Here is a 27068-nt window from a genome sequence, read left to right on the forward strand (position 1 = left end):
CCCCCGCCTCGTACGCCTATGGGCCAGGTTTCCATATTTCCACATCATCCTGCTGGTTTCAAATTCGTTTCCATACCGACATTTAGCACACTTTTTAAACAGATTCGTTTTGGCTTTTAAAATCAAGCAGAAAATATCGTCAAGGGGTCCCTGAACGGACAAAAACTGATCGTAAAGTGTACGGGGGTGGAGTGGGCTGGGACACACAGTGACGTCATCGATGCGTAATGAAATTTATAGATTCAAAAGTAGAAACCACATACAAATCACAAAGAATAGTTAGACACGGTTTTGCTAGACGATTATGAAGTTAAAGACTCGCCGTAAACCTTATTCCTTGCTGGAAAATGTCTGGTACCAAGTGCAAGAGTGAAAAGTATGGTATTACGTAGATTTGCTGGGAAAGCGCGGCAAACGAGTTATAACTTGGTTACGTATCGTTGTGAAGACGGGAAGTATTGGAGGAATGTCCGGAACAGAATAACAATAACCAACGACTCTTCTAGCACTTAGACTATACTATAAACAACATGACTGAAAGTAAGGTTTCTCCTTCGAGAGAGTTTTCTCCGCGAGCTAAAAAGGCTTCGAGGACAGAAAATGGAACTCCTCTTCGAAAAGGAGATGTCGTTAGCACAGGCGACATTAGGTCGTTCGAATTTGAAGACTGCTCGGGGAATTTTGGAGTTGTGCTCGAAAATAAAGATCCTGGAAGTCCTAGTCGTACAAGGAGTGCTTTAGGAAATATCCGAATCGCCGATTTATCGCCAGGTAGTAGAGCTCAACAAGATGGAAAACTGGAAGTTGGAGATCGAGTGTTGGAGATTAATGGCCATGATTTGTCAAAGGCGAGCTTAGAACGTGCGAGGTAAAAATCATACACTTCTTAAAGCTCTATTAAAAACCGCAACAGGTATATTTTCGTGTACAGGAAAGCGTGAATGAAATATACCCACAATTTGGCTCATTCACAAAGATGAACTTAAAAAATCATTTTAAATAAAACGTTTCTCCCCAGGGTTTAAAATTTGAATCTAAAGATAGTTTAATTTATGACAATCGACCTTTATCTAAAAGCAATCTTGCGAACCCTTTCGCTACCACATGATTTATGCATACAACTTAACGCTCAAGAACTTTGTATTGCTTGTGGTTTGTTAGTTGTTTGTGTGAAATTTGGTTCATTTTTAACGCATTTCCTTCATTTGTATTGATCTGTATTGTGTGACCTTTGTTTATAATAACGAACACACACAATCGATCCTTAGTGTGTTTTGTTGTGTTGATGTGTTTGAAATGCACGTCGCTGCATTTATGTTGGATTCCTGATAAGAACTGAAAAAGAAAATAATTCATTAATTAATGATTTGCTATTATTTTTACAAATTCACGATTGTGTTTCCAAAGTAATATCATTGTCTTACTTAGCTTCAATTTCATGCATGTATTTACTGTTTGTATATTTCATTTCACATCCATAAACAATATTCTCTAAAATCTTAAATTGAAATCAACTGATATTTGTCCATGTGTATCAATCATTATCATTATTTATAGTTAGAGCATTTCTCACTTTTTTATCAGATGGTACTTAGGAAGTGCTTTACGGAGTGGAAAATTAAAAATAAAGGTTCTTCGCAACCCCACTGAAGTCAATATTACACCTCTAGCCAATGGCGTTGTTGCACCAGATGAAAAAACTCCTGAGGCTTCAAAAACGGTAAATAATAGCATTTAAATACTTTTAACTTCCCTATACAGAATGACCCTCACTAACGAAAAATATACATCAGACTAATTAAAAAAGTTTTAAGAGTTATGAGTTCCTCTAGAGTAATAGGATTAAAATTCCTTCATTATTAGCTCATAAAAAACATCAGATTGTCACTCCGGATTTGTTCAATGATCAGTATGACATACAAACTGGGAAATCTAAGCTAGATGACCATGCAAAATAGAACCTGTAACCTGATTGTGGAAACGGTTTTATCTTGAGGGTCAAATTAAACATGATAAAGAATAAGGAAACTTGGCACTTCATGAATGCTTTACTTCCTCTTTATAGCTGATCTTGAAATTTTAATTCTTCCTATTCTGGCGGTACATTTACATCAATACAATATTCCCTAGTTGATGATTATCTTTAATCACATCATCCATCTGCTTCAAATTGAGGAGAAGTAAGATGTTGGTCACTGTAGGGAATGAAAGGGATATTAAAACTCTGAAATCCTTAATTAATGTGGATTAATTCTTGCCAGGGCTTTTGACAGGCCTAGGGTGCAGGATAACTCTTTCCCTAACCTGTGTGTGCTGTTGAAAACTTGCTATTTAGTGATTTTATGATGTTGTGTACTGTTGAAAAGATCAAGACTTTGGAATCATATCATATATCCAAAACATTGAAAAGAAGTGATAGGTTAACCATGAACAAAATCAATTTTCTCCTCACAATATTAATATATAATGCCAAGGGTTCCCGTATTTACAAATACCAAATATTTGGTTCATCAAAAAATTGTACAATCCCGCACAGACAGTTATCAGCACAATCAACATTTTTTTCTGCACAATTATCCCCTCAAATCCCGCACAATTTAATTTTTTTCCTGCACTCTGTCAGAAGCCCTGTATAATATTGTCATGCAGGCAGTTGATACGAATTAAGCAAGTTGGTTGTGAATGTTATGGTTTAATTTTATCCCTGGTTTAAAATTTTTCAAACCAGTTTGAATTTTGTTTTCTATTGTTTCATAGTCATTATCATAATCTGAAACAAAGGGAAATAAAAATCAAACTGGTTTAAAAAGTTTTAAACCTGAGATAAAATTAAACCATAACATGAACAAAGTGATGATATCTTGACGCTGTGGGTGCTATTAAGATGGTTTCCGCACAATTTTCGAGCAATACAGGCAAACATAAAGTTACCAAAAAGACCTCTTAGCATGGCAACAGTTTTAGTACAACTAACAAAAACTTGCCAAAAATTTAGCACTCAAGCTGACCCCGCGAGAAAAAAATGGATTTGAAGTTGTCTTTATTTCAGTTAAAACGGACGTCTTGCGCCAGTTCAAAACAAAATGGCGCGTTTAATACATTTTTTCGAGGTTTGACTTTAATTTTCTTGAGAATGCTTTAGAATTTAATTGCGGGGTCACTAAGACAAATGGATTTCGATGAGATCTTTTAAATAGTATACAAAATGTTGCCGTGCAATGAGTAGATTTTTGGTACTTAATTTTCGCACTCATTGCTCGAACTTTCAGCGGAATCCGTCTTAAAAACTCCTTAGTTTATAACATGTTTCTCTTACATAATTATAATACAGAAAAATACGGTAAAAAAGATTCACATCCTAAAGGACAGTCGTGGGCTTGGAGTACAAATATCAATGAAGCTGAACCACACTACAGGAGAGAAAGGTGTTTTTATATCTGATGTCAGCCCTGGAGGAGCTGCCGCAAGGTTAGTGATGTTTATATTAAGCTTTCTGGCGATTGTTACAACTGCAGTATTATTACTAGCAAGGGCGATGGTCAGTGCTCGGCTTGCCACTACCCCAGATGGATGAGTCAAACACCGAAATCAATATCACTTAGACAGAATCAGTTATATTTGGTAACATAAGTCAATATCTCAAAACACTTATAAGTCAATGTGCTAAAAGTTAATGAGAAATCAGTTGGTCCTTAACTCTAACCACAAAATTCCAAACTCCAAATTGTAAGCCACAAAATGCCAAAAACAAATCAAAATAGAATTCAATATCTAAAATTTGTTTACAAAGCAATATCCCAAAGTGACATTTGCAATGCAAATTTTCATGTTCAGTGTTGGTCATTCTGAATGTTACTTTTTGCACCTTCCTGTTGAAAATTGATAAGGAGCTTCTAGTGCGACCTAGTCATGCAAAAATGTTGGGTGTTTGTGTAATGGCCTATTGCATGAAATCGACGCAACGTTTTGCAGATATTAAGCATTATGATTGCAAAAGTGAAGTTTTGATGACTTTCGATTAATTAAGACAGCATGTATGAGCAATTTGAAGAAAGAACATGAGCTCTGCAAATGTAATTCAAGCAAAGCACATCACACATTACTTCCAGCAGTCAATTGAAAACTTTTATGTAAATTATTCATTCTTTGATTATTCAAAATGTTATAAAAATTATTATTCAATACAAATCTTTTGTAATTTATTTCTGTGTAGGGACGGTCGACTCAAGGATGGTGATGAACTGTTGTGGATCAATGGTCACAGCTTGATAGGTGTCACTCAACAGGAGGCTGTTGACTTGTTACGAGCATCACCAAAACTTATACAGCTGGTTATCTCTACACAGGTATTAAACATTACGTCAGATGTAATTTGTATATGTTAGTCATCAAAATGTAGATTGAAGGAGGTTACGAGTACATGCCCTTGCAGATGTGTTCCCCCCCCCCCTTAATTATTATTCCCCTTTCCTAGAAGTTACCAGTACATATTAATGTAACCTGGAGCAGGGATGGCGCAGTGGTGAAAGCACTCGCCTGCACCAATGTGGTGCAGGTTTGATTCCCAGACCCGCCGCCATCATATGTGGGTCAAGTTTGTTGTTGGTTCTCATCCTTGCTCCAAGGATTTTTCTCCAGGTTCGATCTGGAATCAGCAGGATCGAAAAAGCCACTATGCCGAAGATACCACTGTAGATTCCATTTATTGTTTTTTTTTTTTATTTTAGTTCAATTATCTTAGCCAAGCCTAAGAAAACTCTGGATTTTGTTTGTAATGATATTAAAATAAAAATGCTTATTGTTTTGTACACAGGGCAGCCAGTCTTCTTCAGAGAGAAAAGTGCCAACAAGAAGTCGATCAGAGTCTCAGGAAAATGTGCACAGAAAAGCTATGAACCAAGGAACAAGGAGTCTTCCTCGTGCTGCATCTGCAGATAATGTGTTAAATAAAGGCATAAAAAAGACTTCACATGACGCCAAAAAGAAATTAAGTAACCTGACCAATGACTCTGATATCCAACATTTAATGGAAAATGGTCCTTCTAGAATAACTGATCACATCCCCGAGAAGGAGGATCATAATAAACAAACTGACTTACTGGAGAAGTCATACAATGAACAAGATAATCTTCCTAATATGTCGACTATGACTAATGGTAGGCGTCGGTCCTCAAGCAGTTCATCTTTGGGTTCAAATGAGCCGTCAAAGGCAAACTCAGAGGATGTCTTAGCTGAGGAAAGTCTAGACAGTGAGCCAGTGACTCTAGAAGATAAACCTCTAACAAAAGGCTTGGCGCCAAAAACATCGCCTCGCAAGGCTCCACCCTCGCCAATAATGGATGCCTCAAAAATGAGAAATTCTCCAAATATTTCATTAAACACGTCAAAAGAAAAGGGCCCCACCACCAGAACAAGATTAGAACCTGGTCAAATCTCACCTTCGCTGCCGAGACCTCAATCACCAGGAGGCATGGGAATTGCTTTCCCTGCGCGCTATCTTGGCGAACCTCCATCTAATGTTATGACCATAGGCGCACCAACACCTTTAAATTTTGTTGGTAGTAATGAACGAGATTCACCTCAAGCCAAGAGAAAAGGAAGTTTTGATAACTCCCAGAGAAGGAGCAGTAAAGGAATGGAGGAGGAAATTGTGACCATTGTACTGGTCAAAGGCATGAGCGGCAAAGGTCTTGGGTTCACTATTGTTGGAGGTAAAGGTTCACCTCATGGTGATATGGCAGTTTATGTGAAGAGTATTCTTCCTGGTGGTGCGGCAGAAGCTGATGGAAGAATGAAAAGAGGTAGGACTTAAACTAATGCAACCTTGTTATATCTTAAGGCAAATTTATCTGCTTTAGCTTTGTTGTATGCTCCAAGTTACAAATTAATACAGCAAGCCTTCAGTAGTATTGTTTCCAGTAAATAAAGCCAACTTAAACATGTCAGTTGAGATTGAATCATGTTGTCGTCAATTGCAGGAGATGAAGTGTTGTCAGTTAATGGAACAGCTTTTCAAAATTTTTCACATCGGGAAGCCTTGGACACATTTAAGGTAACTGAAAATGTTGTGAATTTAAGGTTGGTTGAAGTGGTAACTCTAAAAATGTTGTCTAGTGACAAGTTGTTTCTGTTATACAGTCGAAGCTCTCATAAGCGGACACCCTCGGACACAAAAAAGTGTCCCTAACTGGAGCTGGCCGCTTACGAGAATGGATCTCGTAAGCGGCCACTAGATGTGTAGGGGATAGATGACCGCTTACGGGGGCTTGCCCAGCTAACAATGACCGGATGGACGTAGATGACGACAGAACTAACACTGAAATATGGTATTGCAATTACTGTTAAATCATTGTGACGAACGGCGATGTAAAGTTGATTGACAAAAACAAGATACAGAGGGTTTTTTTAGGGATCTTCTTTGGGGTGTCCGCTTATGGGAGCTTAAAAACAAAGAAAAAAGTCTAAGTCGTAATCTGTGAAAGTGTCCGCGGCCACTTACGGGAATGTCCGCTTACGACGGAGCTTTATATTGCAAACCCCAAAAAAATAGCCTGAAATTTTAGACCCAATTTTCCAACCCAAAAAAATACTGATTTATTCAATTAAGCAGAACTTTCTAATACACATCGCTGAAAAAAAGTTTGAATAAAAAAATTTCTGATCCACTGATCGCAACCAAAACCAGAAATGAAAAGATCGCTCGGAGATGAGACTCAAAAAAATATGCGTATTTTTTTAAGACCTAAAAAAATACTTGACAGATCTCTTGACCCAAAAAAATACCGAGCATGTAAATTTTCAACCCAAAAAAATATGTCAGACTCCCTCCCCCCCCCCCCCGTCATGTATACTCCAAGTACCCCCCTGGGGGTGCATGTTTATCAATCACACCAAATTTCACCATTTTTATTGTTCAGGAAATTTTGTTGACTTTCACGTGTAAATTTGAAATAAAAATATTTTTGTTTTTCTAACTTACATCACTTGAAAAGAAAATGTTGGTTTAGTTCTTTCAACCTTAATGGTTTTAAAAAATATATCTTTGGTAGCATTATTTAATAAATTAGAATTTTATCTTTTCAAATTTAGGAAATTGATCTTCATAAGTATAGGTCAGGGAGGTTCTATTGTGAAAATGATATACAATCAATTTCCTTGTTAAAAGAATTTGTATGTTTCTTTGAACAAAAGAGAGTGGTCTGTATACAAGATATACATGGACTTTTGTAAATTATCCTCTTCTTATTGAATGGAGATATATTAATTCAACAAGAGCTGACAAAATTTATATTCACTTTACCAAAATAATTCTTCCCAAAAGCAAATCTTGAATGTGTTCTGAACGTTAACTTTAGTCTTGAATAGTGTTAATTGCAAAAATCATCACCAATAATGTCATAAATTACTTTAAAGTATTGAATTACCTGTTGTTGATTGTTGAAGGCATTAATTAAAGCTTGATTTCATTTTGAAAAGTGGTGAAAATGCTAGATACAGTAATAAAAAAAATAAATGAGATATAATAGTTAGGCATTACCTTTGGTGTGTTAGTCACGCTCCACTGTAAGCTTAGGTTATTTCCATTGTTGCCAACTCATAAAATAATGAATTTTGCTGTTTACATTCTCCTCGGTTTTAAGAAAAGAGGACAGGATAAATTTGAATGAGAATTGCTAGCTATTGTGTAGAAAAATCAATAGCTTTAGGGCATTTGTTTGTTCCTGAAGAAAATTAGCATTATCCTTAGCTTAATTAGAATGCAGTGCTAAAATGGGCTAAGGCTTGAAAACCTCCTGCTTGACATGCAAATTTTATTATTTTACAGAAAAAATGACTGTGAGAACCTGGGGTTTTGAGTAGTTCTAAACACAATCTTTATCGTCAAAGCTCAGTGATCAAAGAGGTTTTCCTCATGGGGCTTTCAAATGCTACATTGTATTATTAAATATTAACAAGTTCAAATTTCACCTGTCTTAAGTGTTATTGATCAAGAGGTTTATCAAAAGCAAACAAAAATAATTATTACTACAACATGCAAAACAGAAAAACTAATCAATTCATACACAGCCACAGTTAAAATCCTTGTAGTAATTTTTGAAACTGTTAAGCATTTGTTAAATATTTACAATAGTTTTATTTCAGTTTCAATTCACAGTGCAAGTAGTTGAAATTTGTGGGAGGATATAATTATTTTGAAGGTTTTAATAATGATATTTTGTATGACCGGTCTGCTAAATTCCATGCACCAGGTGAAAGCCATACACTGTATAACATTTGTTGTTGTAAATATTATCCTGCCCTGTAGAATCTTCGCAGAGGAATTGTGACATTAAAAGTAAGAAGAAATAGCCCCGGAGCGCCAAGCTTATCTGCATTCACAACACCTAGGAGTTCACCGGGAGGCTCTCGTCGTAACAGCAAAGATGTAACAGCCGAATCGTCAAGCTCAAGCAATTCTTCATCTCCAACAATGTTTCGAAAGCTGCGTCAAAAAAGAAGCCAAAAGGAAAAACGCACTGAAATTGTGTTATATAAAGGTGTGATTTTATTTTTTTTTTGTTTCTTTTATCACTAATAATTATAGTTTCTATGGATTAATTTTGATTATGATCTGGCTTCAACTCAAATTGTGATTGTGTTTGATTTTATTTTAAGTTTAAACTTTGTTAACATTTTAAAACTGGGTCAATTTGTTCTGCGGGTTTGTTATGATAATTAAATTGGTCTGATGAAATGTTCCAAAAGTCTAGTTTTGACTAGATAGTGAATAACATTTCAAAGATGTTTTTTTTCCTTCTCTGGTGTCTATGAATAATTCTGTAAAGAGTACCGGTAGTTATATTTATTGTAGTTATAAATTATCATAAACATGACAAGAATTTGAGAAGTGCAAAATTTTAGAAAACCTGAGCTGCAGGGCCTAAGCATTTCTGTTTTTCACATTATTTCCTCAAATGTTCTTAAATAATTGGAGATCTATGAGCTGGGTGCACTACATGTACTTGGTTTCTATTTGTGATTTATTATATCTAATTATTAGATTTTACTTGCATTCAAACATTAAAAATGGTTTATTTTATTTAGCCAATCACACACAGAATTCAAACTGTATTTTTATATGAAGTAATAAAAGACACAAAAAAGCAAAAAAAGCTACAGTCATCTTTGACAATTTCTTTGAAATTAAAGTTCATAATAGTTTTTTTCATAATTTGTAAGGGTTTCATGACGAAGCTGAAACATCTGAATTCCGATTTAACACCTAGTTTTTGCTTGTTTTTATATAAATAAATACTTGTTGATATAAATAAAAAAGCCTTAAGTTTTTAGCATTCCCTTTAACTTATGACAGACTGAATCTTTAAGGCTATAATAATAATTAATATTTAATTCTGAGGCCATTTTTGGAGTTATAAACTTAAAGGTGCCCCATGACGTGTGGTGGAACAGTGAGGTTAACAATGTACTGAGCAGTGTTTTATAAAACTGAGCTGTTATTGGTTAATGACCTCATGTAAGATTTCTTAATTTTCTTTTCTCCAGAGCCTGGCAATAGCTTGGGAATTGGTTTAGGAGAGCGTCATCCATCAACTCAACAGTTACAGGGCATTTTCGTTCAGTGTGTTATCGAAGGAACACCAGCTGCTAATGATGGACGACTCAGGTAAAAATGGTTTTATGGCCTCTTCATATAAGCCCAGTAAATGGGCTGTCTCGATTACCAGAACAAATTTTGTTGCCTGTTCATATGGGAAATTTCAGCCTGATTGACCGGAATGATATTCAAGAGACGAAACCAACCAACCTTTATCGACACTTGCAACTTTACCAATAAAGCATTTGTATTCACATACTTCTAAAGTGGAAATACATACAATGCAAAATTATGCCATTTTGACTGCCCAGTTGCAAACCAGGCTGGAGTGTTCATATCAAAGGGAAAATTTTCATCCTGGTTGCCGAGATGTTTCTACGACCGAGATTCTAGTTTTGGGAAAACAACTGGCTGAGATTTGGGCAAAATGTGGGCTGGGAAATGGGATTTACCCCCCCCCCCCTTCTTTTCCTCCTCCTCCTCAGAACCCTCATAGTAATTGACAGCAGCTTAAAACGCAATCATACATCTTTGTTGTTTTTTTATGTAACTTAGAAAACTATTATGTTGAGGTTTCCTTCAATTTGAAAGGAATTAGAAAAATGACTTATATGCCATGACATTGCTCATTAAACTTTAGAATTAAGGTTTTCCATTTTACTTTACAGACAAGGTGACCAACTCCTTGAAATAAATGACATGAAACTAGAAGGTCTAACGGTAGAAAAAGTCTATAGCATTCTGGATAAAGTTCCACCAGGAAAAGTCTACATTAAAGTCCTACAGAGCAATGGATCAGAGAAGTTACCTTTGCAACTAAACGATGCACTAAGCAAACTTCAAAGTGAGCGTCAGTTACTGGATAAAAAGATGTCTGGGAAATCAAAGAGTGTCGGGACAGCATCAACACTCTCAGGTGCTTCAGGGAGCTCAGATTCTTGTGGTAAGCTTGGATTTTAGCAGGAGTGTAGCAGCTGTTATTAGCTTGTAATTCTTCTGGTCCTCAAGTGTAGCAGTTGCTATTGTTTTGGGGGGGGCTTGGATCATTGTTTCTGCTGTTTGTTCTCACTATTATAATTTCTTCAATTTAACTAACAATGGTAATTTACCTAAGCGATAAAATTAAATAGGGACAACAGATCACTACTAAGTAAACCACCATAGCCACTCATTGCGTCGGTTACTTGCACAAACATAACTATTAGGACTTTTTTCTTTACCATCTAGTCAGTAAACCCTCTAGTCAGTCAGTCTTATGGATGGTTTTCTGCACTTTCGACCTTCGTCTGCTCAGTCTGTTTGTTCAGACCTTCCACATGCTTATGCACATGTTTGGCTGTTCACTTGGCAGTTCATTCGAATCGTTGTTTCTGCAGTCTTCATATCCGTTACTTACATGAACAGTAAAAGCTGAAATTAAAAACCTATAGAGTTCCGAAACTTTTTGGTTTTAATATCATAAATGGGATGCCACAGTGTCGGAACTATTCCTTCGCTTAGGAAAATCAAAATAACAAAGTTCTCTTGAAGGGTAGCGAGCCATTCATGTGGAACCTTGCAAGAGCTGACCTGATTTTAGCCGCATGCATTAAGGTGCCCTTGTTATTTTTACGTGTGCAGGGTTGCCACAGTCAGGGAAAATCAAACATTTTTCAAGGTCAGGAAAAAGTTAGGGAAAATCTTAGTTCTTGTCAACGTCAGTAAAAAGACAGGGAATTTTGGTTGAAACGAAAAACAAAATGGATTTGTTGGTATAGTCAAATACCATGCATTCAAAATCCCGTGAAAATTGTAAAGAGATCGAAAATTAAGAGACGAGTAATGATGGTCTATAAAAGAAGCTAAGGCAAATTGTATAAAAAAGGTTGGGCTTAATTGTTAATTCATCTAATTCGAGGTCAGTGAAAACCCTGGATTGTATGTTGTCCTCACTAGGACTCAACCTTGGATAGAGATTCACGGGCATTTAAGCACATTCAAGTTTTTGATAGAATTTATACATGACATACACTATTCCCTAAATTGTCCTGACTGAGCCTCTTTGTTGTTTTATTCTTTTCAGACAACATGACAAGTCTTTCTTCATCTTGTGATCCTCTGATTCCACTCTCAGCAGAATCAAACAAGAAAAAGAAGGTACACTGGATACAAAATTATATTATTCTATCATGTTTTACATTGTTTTTTCAAAGGAAAAAAGCATGAATATTAACAAAATTCAGAAATTACATGTAGTTTGTTCATGAACCCAAGCGAATAAAAAAAATGCCAGGCAATGTTTCTGGAATAACACAAGGACCATATGAGTAGAAAAGCCGCTAATTGTAGGAGTCTTTTACCTGAATTACTTTAACTACAGTTCATTTAATTTACAGTTCATTCATTTATCTGAGGTCACCATCTTAGTGGTATTTCTTTGTCTCTCAATTTTGTTAAAATGACAAGTTAAGCTAAAAGTTATGCTTACAACTGATAAATTACACCTTTAACTTGCTAGACATGTGTGTACTTTAGAAAATTTTAAAACTACAGTAGAAGCTCTCTTAACGGTCACTCTCGTAAGCGGACAGCTCTACTTACAGCCGCCTTGTTTGAAACCCCGTTTTTACTCCCATGCAAACTCTGTATTTTTACATCCCCGTAAGCGGCCGCGGACACTTTCGGAGATTACGACTTAGACTTTTTCTTTGTTTTTAAGCTCCCGTAAGCGGACATGCCAAGGAAAATCCTATTAACAACCTCTGCAGCTCATTTTTATCAATCAACTTCACATTTCTGTTCGTCACAATGATTTTGCAGTAATTACAGTACCATATTTCAGTGTTTGCTTTTTCGTCATCCACGTCCGGTTACATTTCGAAACACCACTTACATGCATATTAGCATTATGTTAGTTGGGCAAGCTCCTGAAGTGGCCATCTATCCCCTACACCTCTAGTGGCCGCATACGAGAACCATTCTCGAAAGCCGCCAGCTCCAGTTACGGACACTTTTTTCGCGTCCCGAGGGTGTCCGCTTACAAGAGCTTCGACTGTAGTATGTAAAACAATACTGAAGAAAAAGTGAAAATTTATCCCTTGTTTTACTTTGTTACAGTCTCAAGCCATTCAGGAGTCAGATGATGTTGTTTTCACAGAAGAACCTGGTATGATCTGGGTTGTTTTATTTTATTTTTTTGACTAACTAGCTGACTGACTGACTTATAATATCATGATGTAGTTTTTAATTTTAATCTAACAACAAATGTGAATTTTTAGGAAAATTCCGAGGGGGGAGGGAATTTCAAAAGCCAAAATTTTGAAAGGAAGTATAAAGCTAAACAGGAATTTCCAGAGGGGTGTGGTGGGGGGGGGGGGGGTTTGAGTTAACACCAAAACACCTTCTGTGGAAGAGGTATGGATATTTCTGAAACAACACAGTGAGCACGAGTTTGGGTCCAAAAATATGGTGCTCAGCTTCAGTTAGGGGAAATCTACATAAACCAGATTGCTTTACAGTGTATTTAATATTTGCAGATGTTGGAGAATATCTTGAAGACATTTACACAGTTATTAAACAACCCACTGGTAAGCATTTTGTCAAAATGCTATCATTTGAATCTTATCCTTATTTTCTTGAATAAACATGTTCCCCTTTGAATAAGCCCCATTTAAAATACAAATCCACCGTTTTCCTTCAAAATATCTGAGACTCTGAGTGAACAAATATAGAGTATCTGTAGGCAAAACTTGATCTGAGTCGGTTTTAATCGGCATTAGGGCTCCAACACAAGAAAGACAGGAGTTCAAGGACTCTTTAATGGCTGAGTGCTCTAAGGTACTAGAATCAACATTTTTGTCTGGCCTGCAAGAGGAGAAAATCCTTGAGTTCCAGTCTTTGAAGCAAAAACGTCAGGGCTTTTTAAGGACCCCCCCCCCCTTCCCCCCACCCACCAACTCTGGGACCTTGCCTTAACATTAAGGTTGCTTGTTGATTGTTTGTTTTATTGGAACTTATTTTGAAATAAAAATAGGGGGTGCCCATGCTCAATTAGGAGCAAAAGCACCTTGTCACCATGATTATGCCTTTACCTCTCAGGCGAGGTCCAACCATAAAGAAAAAGCCGCCATTTTTCAATGTGGGCACACGCTTATCACGCACAAAATTAAGTGCAGAAGGGATGCGCATTGCAATACTGGGGAATGACCTTAATGCCAGATGGAGACCAACTGTACCTTATGTTATGTTATGGGTTGGTTTTCACAGTGATTGTGTGTTATATCTGCAGGTGGACTAGGCATGGGTGTTACAATTGACAAGTCACGTGGGAACACCATAGCTGAGGGTGTGTCCATCAAGAGTGTAACCGAAGGTGGTTCAGCTGCTTTGGCAAAAAGCCCCAGAGGAGTAGGGTTAAAAATAGGTAAGTACAGTTATGATTCGTGTGTTTAGGAAGTATGGCGAAGTGACTGGTAACTACAACTTTGTGGAAGTGGTCGTTGTCAACACACAGACCATGTTACCCACAGTGTGGCAGAAACATCTGATATAAGAGGGTTTAGGGATTTCATACAAATAACACTATGAACTAGGTATGTCTTCACTTGGGCCTAAGTGACTGTGTCCTTTACCACTGCAGCTTATCTCAGTTTCCATAGCCCGAAGTGACTATGGGTATTGCTAGTACTCCCCAGGGCTGGATTAAATGCTAGACAATGGCAGGTCCCCCCCCCCCCACCCTCCCCTCCATTAGCATTTTGATATCTTGTCCTAATAGTTTGCGGAACTGTGAAAGTAAATTAATGTCTTGCACAAGAGTACAACTCAATGTACCTGGGGATGTTTTTGAAGTCGTCAAAAAGTAAATTTCGTGCTCGAATTACCTAAAATGGTATTCGTTTCCTGTCAGACTGAAATTATTAGTATGAATTCTATAATGTATACTACCAATGAGTTTTAGCAATCCATACTTACGTCCTTGAATGTTTTGAAATTGTGGTCCAAAGAGGATACCAACCTTGTTAATCATATTATGCTCAGATGCTTCAAAAAATGTATTTGACTCATATCTGTTTTGTATTGTTTTAAACAGGAGATCAAATTGTTGAAGTTAATGGCACATATCTCAAAGGAATGGATCAAGAAGACGTCATCAAGATCTTCAGAGATCTGCCAAGTTCAACGCAGATGAAAATCAGAAGATCAAAGGTGTTGCCTCAGGAACAGGGTTCTAAGCAAGAAACTGGCAAGAAAAAGGAGTCGCTTGAAAAAACTCCCACACAAGACCCAGTTCCACTTCCCAAACCTCCTGAGAATAGACGAAGGTCGAGTCAGAGGGGAAAGGTACAACCTGTTAAACAAGAAGAAAAACCTGCATCATCTGTGAAAACAGATGGAATCCCATCATCTGAGCATCAAAAAGATAAAGAGGATAATGATCCTCGCGTTCAAGGATCTGTTTCCCTGAATGGAAATACAGCAGAATGGAAATAGGGTTGCAGAGAAAGCTGTAGAAAGGACTGATACTTCTAATGTAGCACAAACTACACCTGAATCCAAATTTGCAGAACAGACTAAACCAATCCTAAATGGAATAAAAACCAGCAAGGAGCAAATCAACACAAAATCGGACAGATTGAAGGATGAGCTGGGGGACAATTTGATCATTCCATCTGGTTACAGGAAACTGACAGTGGAAATAAAGAAAGCACCCAACTCTACACTTGGTCTGTCATTAGTGCCAAGTTATGGGAAACTTAAAGGATACTTCCAGGTACTAATGTTATAATATTATCTATTTCACCATACACTCTTTTTATTTTATAAGAATCTAGTTTATAAGAATATCGAGGCTGAAATTTGCGAATTTTTAAGAATATTTTAAGAATAAACCCGAGGCCGAGATTTTGAAAAGAATATAGTTTTTAGTTGAAACAAAATCAGGTATTTTCATTTCCGTCACTTTATCACTGTGAGGAATGCTTTGCATGTTTAAAGCCAAAACGGCCAGGCTGCAACGAAAAGCAATGGTACATGTGCACAATGTAACACGATACAGATATGGACACCAAACACTTGTAATTGATTACCCAATACTTGCTAAAACCGAAATGTCAAACGGTACTTTCTAAGAATGTTCATAAGAATATTTTCAGCCTAAAATTGGCAGAAAAATAAGAATATTCAGCCTGGGTCGGAAAAACTGTATTCTTATAAAAAAAAAAGGTGTATGCGTTACAGTCCTTTGACGCTTGGTAGTCTGTCTCTCTGTACACATTGCGGGCCCATGACATAGCCACACACCAGCCGAGGATTGTGGGCCAATTATGCCTTCCACAGCCACGATTTTTACTTGTAATATTTTATTGTAGTTTTTTAAGGTTTTTAACTTAGTGCATGATCCGCTTTTTACACAATTTTCATTGTATATTATATATTTAGTAATTTTAGTAATTTTTAATTTTTAATCAGCAGGACCCCATTGATAACAGTACGCATGTACTGAAGGGCTATCCTGGATAAACATTCGATTATTATTATTATTATTATTATTATTATTATTATTATTATTATTATTATTATTATTATTATTATTATTATGTGTGTTTTTACAAAAATTTTAAAGTTTATTTTTAGATGAAATCCGCACAGCAACATGTACTGTTTAAAAGAATAGTAACACACTACGGGTTTTAACAACGTACTCTTAAACTGTTTGAACCACATTCATGAATTGGCATGAGTTATTAAAAGATTACGCCTTATAAACACTAAAACAGATAATGTACCATTATAACTGCGCTGCTGCTGTAGAGTCTTGCAGATGTAAGATGTTTTCGCTACTGCTTCTAAGTGTCCTCCGCCCTGAAAAGCAGCTCGCTTTACCCATAGTATAAGTGGTTGATATTCCTTGATGATGTTGATTTTCTCCTTTTTTTTACAGATTCGCAGACTGCTGTCCGGGATGGTATGTGCGCAAGATGGACAGCTTCACATTGGCGATAAACTTGTGTCAGTCAATGGTGTGTCTTTGAAAGGTGTTACTCATTCTATGGCGTTGCAGTTACTCAAGAAACCAATGGAACTGGTTACGTTTGTGATACTTAGAGAAGGCCTGCAAACACAAGGAAAAGTAACAAGTACTCCTAATAAATTAAAAGCGGAGTCGCCTCTTCAAAAGTCTCCAATCTTGCAAGAGCAAAAACTACACAATGAACCAACATCACCACTTAAAACTGAACACGCAGATAAATTGAATAGTGAAGGACCACCTTCGAATTCTATGGAATCTCAGCTAGACAATGAAAAGAAAATCTTAGACAAATCACTTGAACCTCCGTCTGTGAGACGGGAAAATGAAAATACTCAAGAGCAAGTTCCAGAGGTACCCTGCTCACCCCCACCCTCACCAGTGCTGGGCGTGGAACATCTTTTAGACAGCAATTTGTCAATCCCTCCTCCATCATTTTCTCCGCCACCACCTCCTATACCTGCAGACGTCACCTCACTTAGTGAGGATGATTTCCATCTATCGTCAATTCCAATTGTTTCTCCTCCTCCCGATCTTAGTCCACGAATGAAGAAATTCATGGAGCAGGACCTTTTTAATACTATTGACCATGACGAAACAGATAGTCAGGCGTCCACTCGTCAAGAAGAGATTCCACAAGAATCCAGCTCAAAGATCAACGAGGCTAGTTCACCTGGAAATGAAGAAGGTTCAGGTTGGGATTTTGAATCTCTTTTGGAAGCTTGCAACGATTTGAATACCTACCAAAATGATGATGTAATATCTTCTGAACAGTCTAGCGTAACAGAGGCTCAGTTAGTGCCCGTAGAATCAACACCAAAACTATCTTCCCCACGGCTGTCAGGTTTGCCATCAAAGACCTCAAAGAAAAATGACTTAAAGAAAGAATCTGAGCGACATTTTGCAACTCCTGTTGAAAGAAGCACAGGCACTCAATCTCTTGCAGTGGGTAATGATTTGCGCTCTGAGAGATCTGACAGCAAGGCCCCATCAAAACAGGGACTTACTGAAGGACATAAAGGTCTGCAAACGTTATTGAAAGGACACGATGTTACTGAAGATCTAAAAAGCTTGACACCCCCAATTTCACCACTCCATTCTAAAGACAGCAGTGAATGTGAAGTAGGGAATGATGTGAAACCAGTAGCTGGAAGACGAGTGGAGAATATGCCATTTGTTATCACTTACCAGAAGAAGTTCAGAAGCCTTGGCATGAAAGTGGACCTATCAGGGGAGGGGAAGGTCACAGTGGCAGAGGTATCGTCATTTGGCTTAGTGGGAAAAGATGGTAATATCAGGTAAGCATTACGCAAAATTACAAACAGGAGATGAAACTAGCTCTTCAATTTAATTTATAATGTGTGTGTAAGAAAGAAATGTATTATGCATCAAATGCGTCCCCTACTTGCAGTTATTGGATGCGGTTGGACAAAATATCTTGATTTATCAGTGGAAATTAAAAGGGCATTTGCAAGCGTCGAAACAAATAATAGGTAACCACTGAGATTAAAATGTTTTGTCATAGTCGAGTTTCTGGTTCATTCTGCCAGCGAGCTAGGTTTATCACAACATTTTTCCTAAATAATAGCTTTTAAGATATATTGGGAAAATCTCTTTTTCTTTGTTTTCTATTACGTTTACAAAGATGGACAAACAGTATATTGTTAGCAACGACAAGCACGGTGTAGGCAGTTATGTTTAGATGATGACGTGCCCCTTCATCCAGTCGAAGAAAAAACAAAATCGAAAAACGTTTATTATTTTGTTTGTTTGTTTCATTGGTTAACATGAAGTCACTAATGATATCTCGCTATGTATGTACCACATTTCAGGGTTGGAGATGTTCTTAAGTCCATCAATGATACGTCACTGGAAGAAATGGCCATTGAAGATGTCCAAAACATGGTCAAAAACTGCCCCAGGGGAGATGTGAGAATTGTAGCCCAAGCTGGACCCAAACCACCAAAGCAAAATGATGCTGGCGAGGAAACGATTCCTTCACCCACTCTGAAGGAACATGGTCAACTAGAGGAGGTGGAAGATGTAAAGAACAAAGCTGATGGAGACATTCTGCGGGAAGTGCTTTCGAGCAGTGGAGTCTTCAAGCCTCAGGTGGAGATGCCTAGAGAGCTAATCTCCCAAGGGAATTCTGGCATTTCGACTAAAACAGCTACTAGCCTGATTGTGTCAAATAATTTACATGAGGCTGAACACACAGCTAGGCCTGCAACTCCAACTCAAGAACGCCCAGACGATTTGATCATAACAGAGGAATGTGACTCTGTTGTGGAGGGCAGTGCTCTGGAAGACTCTGATTTCGATGATCTGCCGCCTCCCATCCCTCCTCCACCAGTACCAGCGACCGATTTGCAAATGAAAAGTTCATCCATTACTGCAGATGAGCCCCTTGTAAAAGACACTGTACAAGAAGTCTCTTTAAATCCACCAACAGACTTCGGTGATATTTTCGATTACCATCACAGAAATTTATTACCGTCATTTGATGACTCTGAAATGAACGATACAAATTCTAGCTCAACACAGACCCCTGGCTTTGCTCAACTGGATTCAAAGCCACGTGATCCCTTTACTATACAAACCGAAGAGGAATCAATAAACAAGTCATACGAATCTTCCAGTTCTGGAGAAGACGTGAGAATGCCATCTGAAGACATGCAAGCACAGATGCCAATTAAACCCCCCAGTTTGTTTGGAGATGACACGGACAGTATACCACCTGCACGGACACGAAAACCCATGAAGAATTCGATTGTTGAAGATGCAGCTGCAGTGGAGTCTCCGCAATGGAATGGACTGGAGAGTGCACCAATCAAACCACCAAGTTTATTTGATGATGAACTAGAAAGCCTCCCAAGCTTGCCTCATGCTCCTCCACCTCCTAAACCTCCTAAGTTAGACAAACATTTCATTAGTTTGGACACACTTTCCTCAAATTCTTCATCACCACTTTCATCTCCTTGGTTTGGCCGGGAATCACCCAATCATGCATCAAAGCATTTAAATAACAGTGCAGCATCAGGATCGTCTTCACCTTCTCATGGAAATTCTTCGACCTTAGAGGTAGTTGACTCATTCAATGATGTGCCTGAATCACCAGATGGCCCAGATGACGACATGTCCAGTCTGCCCCCTGCACCACCGCCACCACGCTCCCGGTCATCCAGCTGGTCTGTTAAGTCTTCTGGTGCAGTGGTGTCTTTACCACATGGGAATGAGAAAGTACCGCACATCTCCAGCCCACTTCCGCAGCCAGTCAAACCAGAGCGTAAAAATTCCAAGAAAAGGATCTTGCCTTTACGAATTAGGTCCAAAAAGGGTAGGAAAACATCCGATCAATCTGAGTCATCGTTTCTGGGCGATGCGCACCATGAATCATTACCTCAGTTAAGTAAAACGGGTTTTGGTGCTGCGAATGTTTCAAGTGATGTTAATCAGCCACCTGAAGATGACATGGAAAGCTTACCACCTGCTCCTCCTCCACCAAGGATGTCACCGCTCACTGTAGAAAGTTTGGAAAGTATGGCTGATGGATTGCAACCCATGAAAGTCGTGCACGTCAAACCCCGTCCATCGCGTCTAAGCACTGACGAGCATCGAGCTACGACGCCAAGTGGCGTGGAATCCGGGCATTCATCTCAGCATTCTCCAAAGAAGAAGAAAAAATCGTTTCGTAGAAATGTTTTCCATATAGAGGAAAAGGAATCCTTACCGGAATCCACAAGCTCTTCGTCCAACGTTCCTATTGTGTCTGAAACAGATCTTCCTGTGGACAGCTCGTTGTCCCATCTCAGACCACTGGAAGATGACGTTGCTGTAACAGATTCGTCTGATGCAATGTCGCCGCCTCCTCTTCCGCCGGAAATGGAGCTGTGGTCCGAGGCTGAATCAGCTGAAGCTGAGCTTGCCTTATTGGATCAGATATTGACTTTAGAGGACTCTTCAAGGTCAGGACATGAGCTAAGTAGCGAAGGTGGGAGCTCTACACCCGACAAACGGCCATCGTTTTCCAAAGATTTGCCAAACGTGGACGGACAATCCATAGAAATTGAGGGAGTACCAGCGGTCTCTGAATCGGAAGATACATTTAACCATAGCGATGCCATTACGTCAAAGGTTGGCTCCTCAGAGACAAACACTGCCGCGTCATCCTTGCAAATATTGCCTGACAAAGAGATAGGAGACACACCTGAATTGGAACCTTTGAAGGCCAGTGCTTCCTTCAATATGACGGACACAAATGAAGATTCTGAATCGGATTCAGGTGTTAATGATTTCCAAGAAGCCCCAACAAGTGAACCTGCGCATGAGGAGCTGTCTGGTAAACTGTTAAAACAACTAAGTGAAGGACATGATACGGCTGGGAATTTGGTAAAGCATAGACGGCCAGCACCACCTATCCCTACAAGACCTGCAGTTAACAGCAAAGCTAGTACCATTCCTCGAAAATCACTTCCAGGAGGGTTAGGCATAGAAGTACTTCCCTCCAAGCCTGACATCAAGCCCAAGGCATCTCCTCAACCACATCAACCAATCTCCAAGCATCAGAAAGAACAGCAAAACCTATCCTCCCCCGTTAAGGAGAAAACCTCCAAAAGACTGTTCTCTAAAGGTCATAAAAGCAAGGACAAAAGAGCTGATCCCAACCATCTTGAGTCGCCTGACACATCGTTTGAAAGCAGTCCCGAAGGACGTGAGCGATCACGATCTTGGACTAAGAAACTGTTTGGTTTCCGCAGTAGAAGAAAGAGTCGAGATAAATCGAAGGATCAAGAGAACAGAAGTCGTTCGGTTTCACCATCAAGAGGATTGTTCTCGAAGTCTAAGAGATCTGGTCCACCTCTTCCTCCACCTTCGCCAAAGAAGGCTCCTTTGAGTAAGCACAAGAATGAGAGAGAAAAGGCCCCAGTTATTGACAAAACTAACAAAGGCGTACCTGTTCAAGAAACTACAAACGTACCAATAATGCCGTCCGCATTTGAGATGAATCATCCCCCATTCGAGGAAAGACGTTATGTGGAAGGGAACAATAACACATTTGGTTCACCAACGTTTGACGATGTGTCACCTGTAGAAGAGAGAGACGTGCTAAATGATGAACCACATACAGAAGATGTCATTTCAACAGTGCAAGTAGAACCTTACAACGAAGAACCTGACGGTGAAAATACTTATTGGAATCAAGAAGTGCAAGACCTATCTGAGAGGGACAACTTGAGTAAGAGTATGTCAATAGAAGGTTATGATATGAGAAACCCTGATGTACAATTGGAGGCGGATACATCACTGGCAGATAGGCCACTTCCACCGCCGCCACCGCCACGTGAAAAGCATCTTGATGCAACAACCTTCACAAGAGCTGTTGACGAGGAAGGGGAGCAAGCTGTTGAAGACAGGGTACCAAAGAAATCTCCCTCAAAGCCACCTGTGCCAAAGAAGCCAGTATTGCTTAAATTAGGTAGTACACCTAACACACAGCAACAGAGAACTGTGGAAGAACTGCAACGCAAATTTAACAAAGCTTCGTCTTGTGATGACAGGCTGGAAACAACAACAGAGGGTAAAGACGACTTTCAATTTGACATTGAAGGTGAAAACATGCAAGGTACCTTCGATGAGACCGAAGATTTGCCATCGCCTGGCCCACCAACTTTCAAACCTGTACCACCACCACTGCCATTGCGAACAAATTCCATTCCGGATGAAAGTGATGATTCTGACGAAACGGCAGGTAGTCCCAAGTCGCCAGGTCCACCTAAATTTAAACCCTTACCGCCGCCCTTAGCTTTGAAGGCCATCTCACCACAAGATGACGTTGACAGTGAGAAAACATTGGTTCCACCAAACTCACCTGGTCCTCCCAGATTTAAGCCTGCACCTCCACCAATAGATTTAAGGATGCAGAACAAGAACATTGATTTCGAACGAAGAGACGTTCCTAGCGCAGCCGATCAACCAAATGTGAAGCCTTTGCCGCCAATTACCACTGCTGGTATAATGCAAAGACGAGGAGAAAAGAATATTAAACACGATAGGTCTTTAGAAAGTGATTCGCCAACAGCACTGCAGAATGATGAGCAGAGAATAACAAAACCTTTACCACCAATTCCTGCTGGTTTTGTCTCGAAGACTGAAGATAACAGCCACAAGCTTCCCCTTCCAAGACAGAATGCTCAAGAATGGGACAACAATAAAGACGATGATATTCTGGAATTATTAGAACAGAAATCTGAGTTACCCCATGCACAAGTCGACTCGACTGAAGACGACAACTACTCACAAGTAGCAGAACCATTGATTGTACAGAATGCAGTTGATCCTGTAAATGCATTTAACAGTGACGACTTTGACAGCTCAGAACTGTCGTCTGAATGGGATGATACGTGTAGTTCCACTCAAGGTGACAATGTCCCATCCGTGGCTGGTAATACTTTTACCAGAAGTGCTAGTTTCTCGGCTGGAGACGTGCACATTCAGCGTCCTCCTGTTGCTGTTGATGACCACAAGAAGCGAGTTCCCGTTGCCACCATGCGCCCTCCTCCTCCAATGCGAAGACGGTCATCTTCATTGCCTCAGTTGTTCCCAGACAAACTACCAGGTGGAGGGGAAGAGACAGACTACTGGCACACTGGAAACCTTCAGCAGCTGATCAACAGCCGGAACCAGGAGCCTGATGTGGATGAAGGGATTATAGAGGTCCAGGTGAGACAAACAAAAGAATCCTAATGCGTAAATTTGTGGATGAAACACTACTGTTTGACCATCCAATGGAAAGCCGTTTGGTTGAACGTTAATGTGGTACTGCTTGTTTTGAGATGTTTTGCAAAATTGTTTTTCCTTTATTTTGAACTCGGAACCTATTTGGGATAGAAGGGTTTTAGCCATTTACTATGTGTTATTAGTGAGGTGGGAAAAGAGTGTGTTTACAAAAGCGACATCTGGTATTGCACTAGAAAGTATTTTGAATGACATTTAAAAGTTTTATATCTGATAAAAATTCGTATTTTGATCCTCCTTAATAATAATTGATATAATTATAATTTCGTATTTTTAACGGGAGGATTCCATGCCGAAATGCTTACCCCTTCGTAAGTCATTCTTCTAAGTCAAGCTATTTGGCACATCGATGTGTCATTATTTTGTTTTATTTCGTAAGACATTCAGTGAATGTGATTATTATTATCAAGACTGATGACCTTTTATGGATTGATCGGTACTCATCTTCATTGTAAATAGTTAAGACTGTAAAGTATTATCTGAAGCGTAATACTGAATTAGTAACAAGAGCTGTTTTTCCTTCCATCGTAGCTTCTTAAAGAACAGCAGTCTATTGGCCTAATGGTTGTTGGAGGCCTGGACACCCACCTGGGCATGCTTTACATCAAAGATATTCAACCCAACTCTCCAGCTGCCAACTGTAACCGACTGAGAACTGGGGACCAGCTCTTACAAGTCAATGATAATTGTTTGGTGGGCGTAACACATGGAGAGGCCTTAAACATCCTTAAGCATACACCACCCCTGGTCAAACTCACTGTGGCAAGAAAGAAGGACAGCGAGAGCGATGCTATTGAGCTGGTTGCAGAGGGAAGGCGCGTCACAGACGTTGAAGAACCAATTGTTTCCACTGCACGCGAGTCAAGCACGATTTCAAAGACCTCGTCAGAATTGTCATTGAGCCCACCGACAGATAGGAGCCAACGCCCTAGGTCAGTTATCAGCTTATCCTCGTTTGGGACCCCATTTCACGGTGACCATTCTCCAACATCGCCTTATGGGTCCTTTGATGAGCCCGATGATTATGTCCCAGCCTATCTTGAGCCGGAGAGCCCAACACTCAACTTGCGTCAAGATGATGTGCCGGTGACCATTATTGATGGTATTCCTGGCGATGACGATGAAAGCACCGAGCAAGAGGAGGAAGAGGAGGTACGACCTGTCAACAAAAGCGTCAGTTGGGCGGTCAGCAACGAGGACTGTAAAGTCTTTACTGTGGAACTCGTAAAAAGTGGCCGAGCTGGACTGGGGATGAGTGTTAGTGGAGGAGTGGATACGCCGTATGATGACATAATGGTAAGTGGGCATTTGTTTCTAAGTGCTAACAAAGGAAAGTTGTGTAGCTGGGTTGCACACCCTCCCTTTCTTCCCTTTTCTGGCTTCTCCCTTTCATTCCACTCCCTTCCCCTTGTTTCTCCCTCCAATAGCCCACTTCCAACCACGCGCTAGCTTTCCTCTCTCCCTTTAACTCCTTTCCTTATGTAGCTTCAATTCTTTTGTTCCCTTCTCCTAGCCTCATTCCTCCTCCTCCCCCTTCCCTTGCCGCGTTTCCTATGCTTTTTTCCTTGTTCTCACATAGCCCCCTTTTCTCTACTGCCCGACTTCCCCTTTTCAACTTTGTTTGTCCACCCCCTTTCCTCCTTCCCACTCTTTCTGTACCCTCTACCCCCACCTCCATTCCTCCTCCCCTTAACCCTCTTCCCTGTCTCATTCCCCACCCTCCTGTCACATTCTTTGCCCTCCTTTCTCCCTTTCTCGAACGCATTTTTCTTTTTTTCATCTACCCTCCTTAATCACTTTACAGTTTTGTTACACTTGTGTAATACACTTGTGTCACTTTTGCTCTACCTTTTTCAAGTCATTAAATTTTCTTTGCCCAGTAGGCTGGTAAATAATTATTTTAATCTACTAGCGCAGAAGATAAACCATCTAGCCATGGGCCATCCGACGGGACTTATGTGAAGCTCTACCTAGATTAAAGTAAACCGTTTCCATCCTTTGTCATTCTAGGTACGTCAGATCCTCTCCAGCAGTGTGACAGCTCAAAATGGACTTATCAAGAAAGGTGACATTTTGTTATCGGTAAATGGCAAATCTTTTAAAGGACTAACAAACGCGGAAGCCTTGACTCTGCTTAAAAACACCCCAGAACGGGTCGCTATAGTCGTTAGCCGGCCCCTAGGATCTAAGCAGCACGCCAAAGCAATGACACTTCTACGAAACAAAAATGCCAATAAAGAAATCACCTCAGATTCTGAGGCTTGGCCAACAAAGGAGGAATTGACCAAAAAGAAAAACCTAGCAAATACAAACAGTAACACACCACCAACGCTTGAAAAAATTCCACTGGACCTCGCGAAACAAAATGGGGAGCACTCCACTTTTGAACGTCTCAAGAAGAGACTTTTCTCTAATGGTGGGACCATGAGTCTAAAAGACAGACTTCATAAAGTACCTCAAGGGCCCTCGGTGACTGAGATAACTCTTGAAAAGGGGGCGTCTGGATTGGGGTTCTCTTTAGGCGGGGGCCAGGACTCGCTGTACGGCGACGCGCCAATACACGTGAGGTATGTGTTCAAGGACAGCGTGGCCGGGAGGAGTGGTGCTTTGAGGCCTGGTGACGAGATTCTTGAGGTGAATGGACTGAAAGTGGCGTACATGACTAATGTTGATGTTCTTGAACTGATCAGAAGATTGCCGTATGGACCTGTGGTGATGAAGATTAGACGGAAGTAGCCATGGAACCACACCTGACCAATCACAATACAGCTAGCTAAAGCAAAGAACCAATCAGTGTTCGCGGTTCTTGCAAGCGGCGCTAAGCGCGGGAAAAATCACGAACCCAGTTCACAGTTGGGTTTGCTTTGGCATCTTATTGGCTGAGGAAGTGAGATGGTTGTCCTGATTGGTTAGACCAGGGTTCATGAGCATTTTCCACCAATCAGAAGCCACCACTTTTGACAGCTTATCGGAAACTGCTCCAAGTAATGACAGTAGGATGGGTAAATGACTATCCATGCAAACGGATTGTTAGAAATATAAGTGCTTTTAAAGGGCATGTAATAAAACCCGAAACGAAACAAGCGAAACCACCGAAATGAGCGAAACAAAAGAAATCACCGAAGCAAGCAAAACCCATTACAATTATTGAGAGCTAACCGTAAACAGCTAACCGGGTAATAGTAACCTGAGCGTTATTCAGGCTAACCTGAGTGCTATTCAGGCTATATGGACACTTCAGTTAGCCTGAATAGCACACATGTTAACCTGTTTACGGTTAGCTCTCAATAATTGTAATGGGTTTTGCTTGTTTTTAGTGCAGAATGCACTATTGTGATGGTTTGTTGGGGCTGTCGTCCGCTAACCCGCTAGTGCGCTAACGTGTAAACTTTAATAGTCAATTAATTAATTAATATCAATTAATTAATTATTCCTGTGGAGGGGGTTGGGGTGGGAGCACCTGACCATACCCCCCAAGTAAAACGTGAAGCACATCTACGTTACTTTTTATGAGGATCTCCAAGGTATATATTTGTTTCAGTAAAACCTTTGCTCTCCTTGTGGTACTACTCAACGTATTTACACCAACGCATGCGCAGATTAGTCTACGTTGTTTTCTGGAACCATCATGAACATCGCTTGTACTGCCTGTTTGCGGTAGGCTGCAGA

The 27068-nt window shown here is 39.7% G+C and overlaps 1 protein-coding gene across 1 annotated transcript; it reads left to right on the forward strand.

Annotated features, from left to right (window-relative positions):
- The first annotated feature begins 259 nt into the window (after positions 1–259).
- Positions 260–26712, forward strand: LOC144648219 (uncharacterized). Its single transcript, XM_078507871.1, is given in 19 exon segments — positions 260–868; positions 1585–1720; positions 3332–3468; positions 4214–4346; positions 4814–5801; positions 5979–6052; positions 8306–8537; positions 9544–9664; positions 10264–10538; positions 11658–11731; positions 12692–12740; positions 13111–13161; positions 13863–13997; positions 14667–15037; positions 15039–15347; positions 16518–17902; positions 18437–23324; positions 23931–24695; positions 25410–26712. Coding segments are annotated over 19 exon segments (11187 nt in total). The 5' UTR covers positions 260–530; the 3' UTR covers positions 26136–26712.
- The last annotated feature ends 356 nt before the right edge of the window (positions 26713–27068 follow it).

The sequence above is a fragment of the Oculina patagonica genome, chromosome 1 (genome assembly GCF_052425735.1).
Source record: "Oculina patagonica isolate OP01 chromosome 1, crgOcupat, whole genome shotgun sequence".
Classification (NCBI taxonomy): domain Eukaryota; kingdom Metazoa; phylum Cnidaria; class Anthozoa; order Scleractinia; family Oculinidae; genus Oculina; species Oculina patagonica.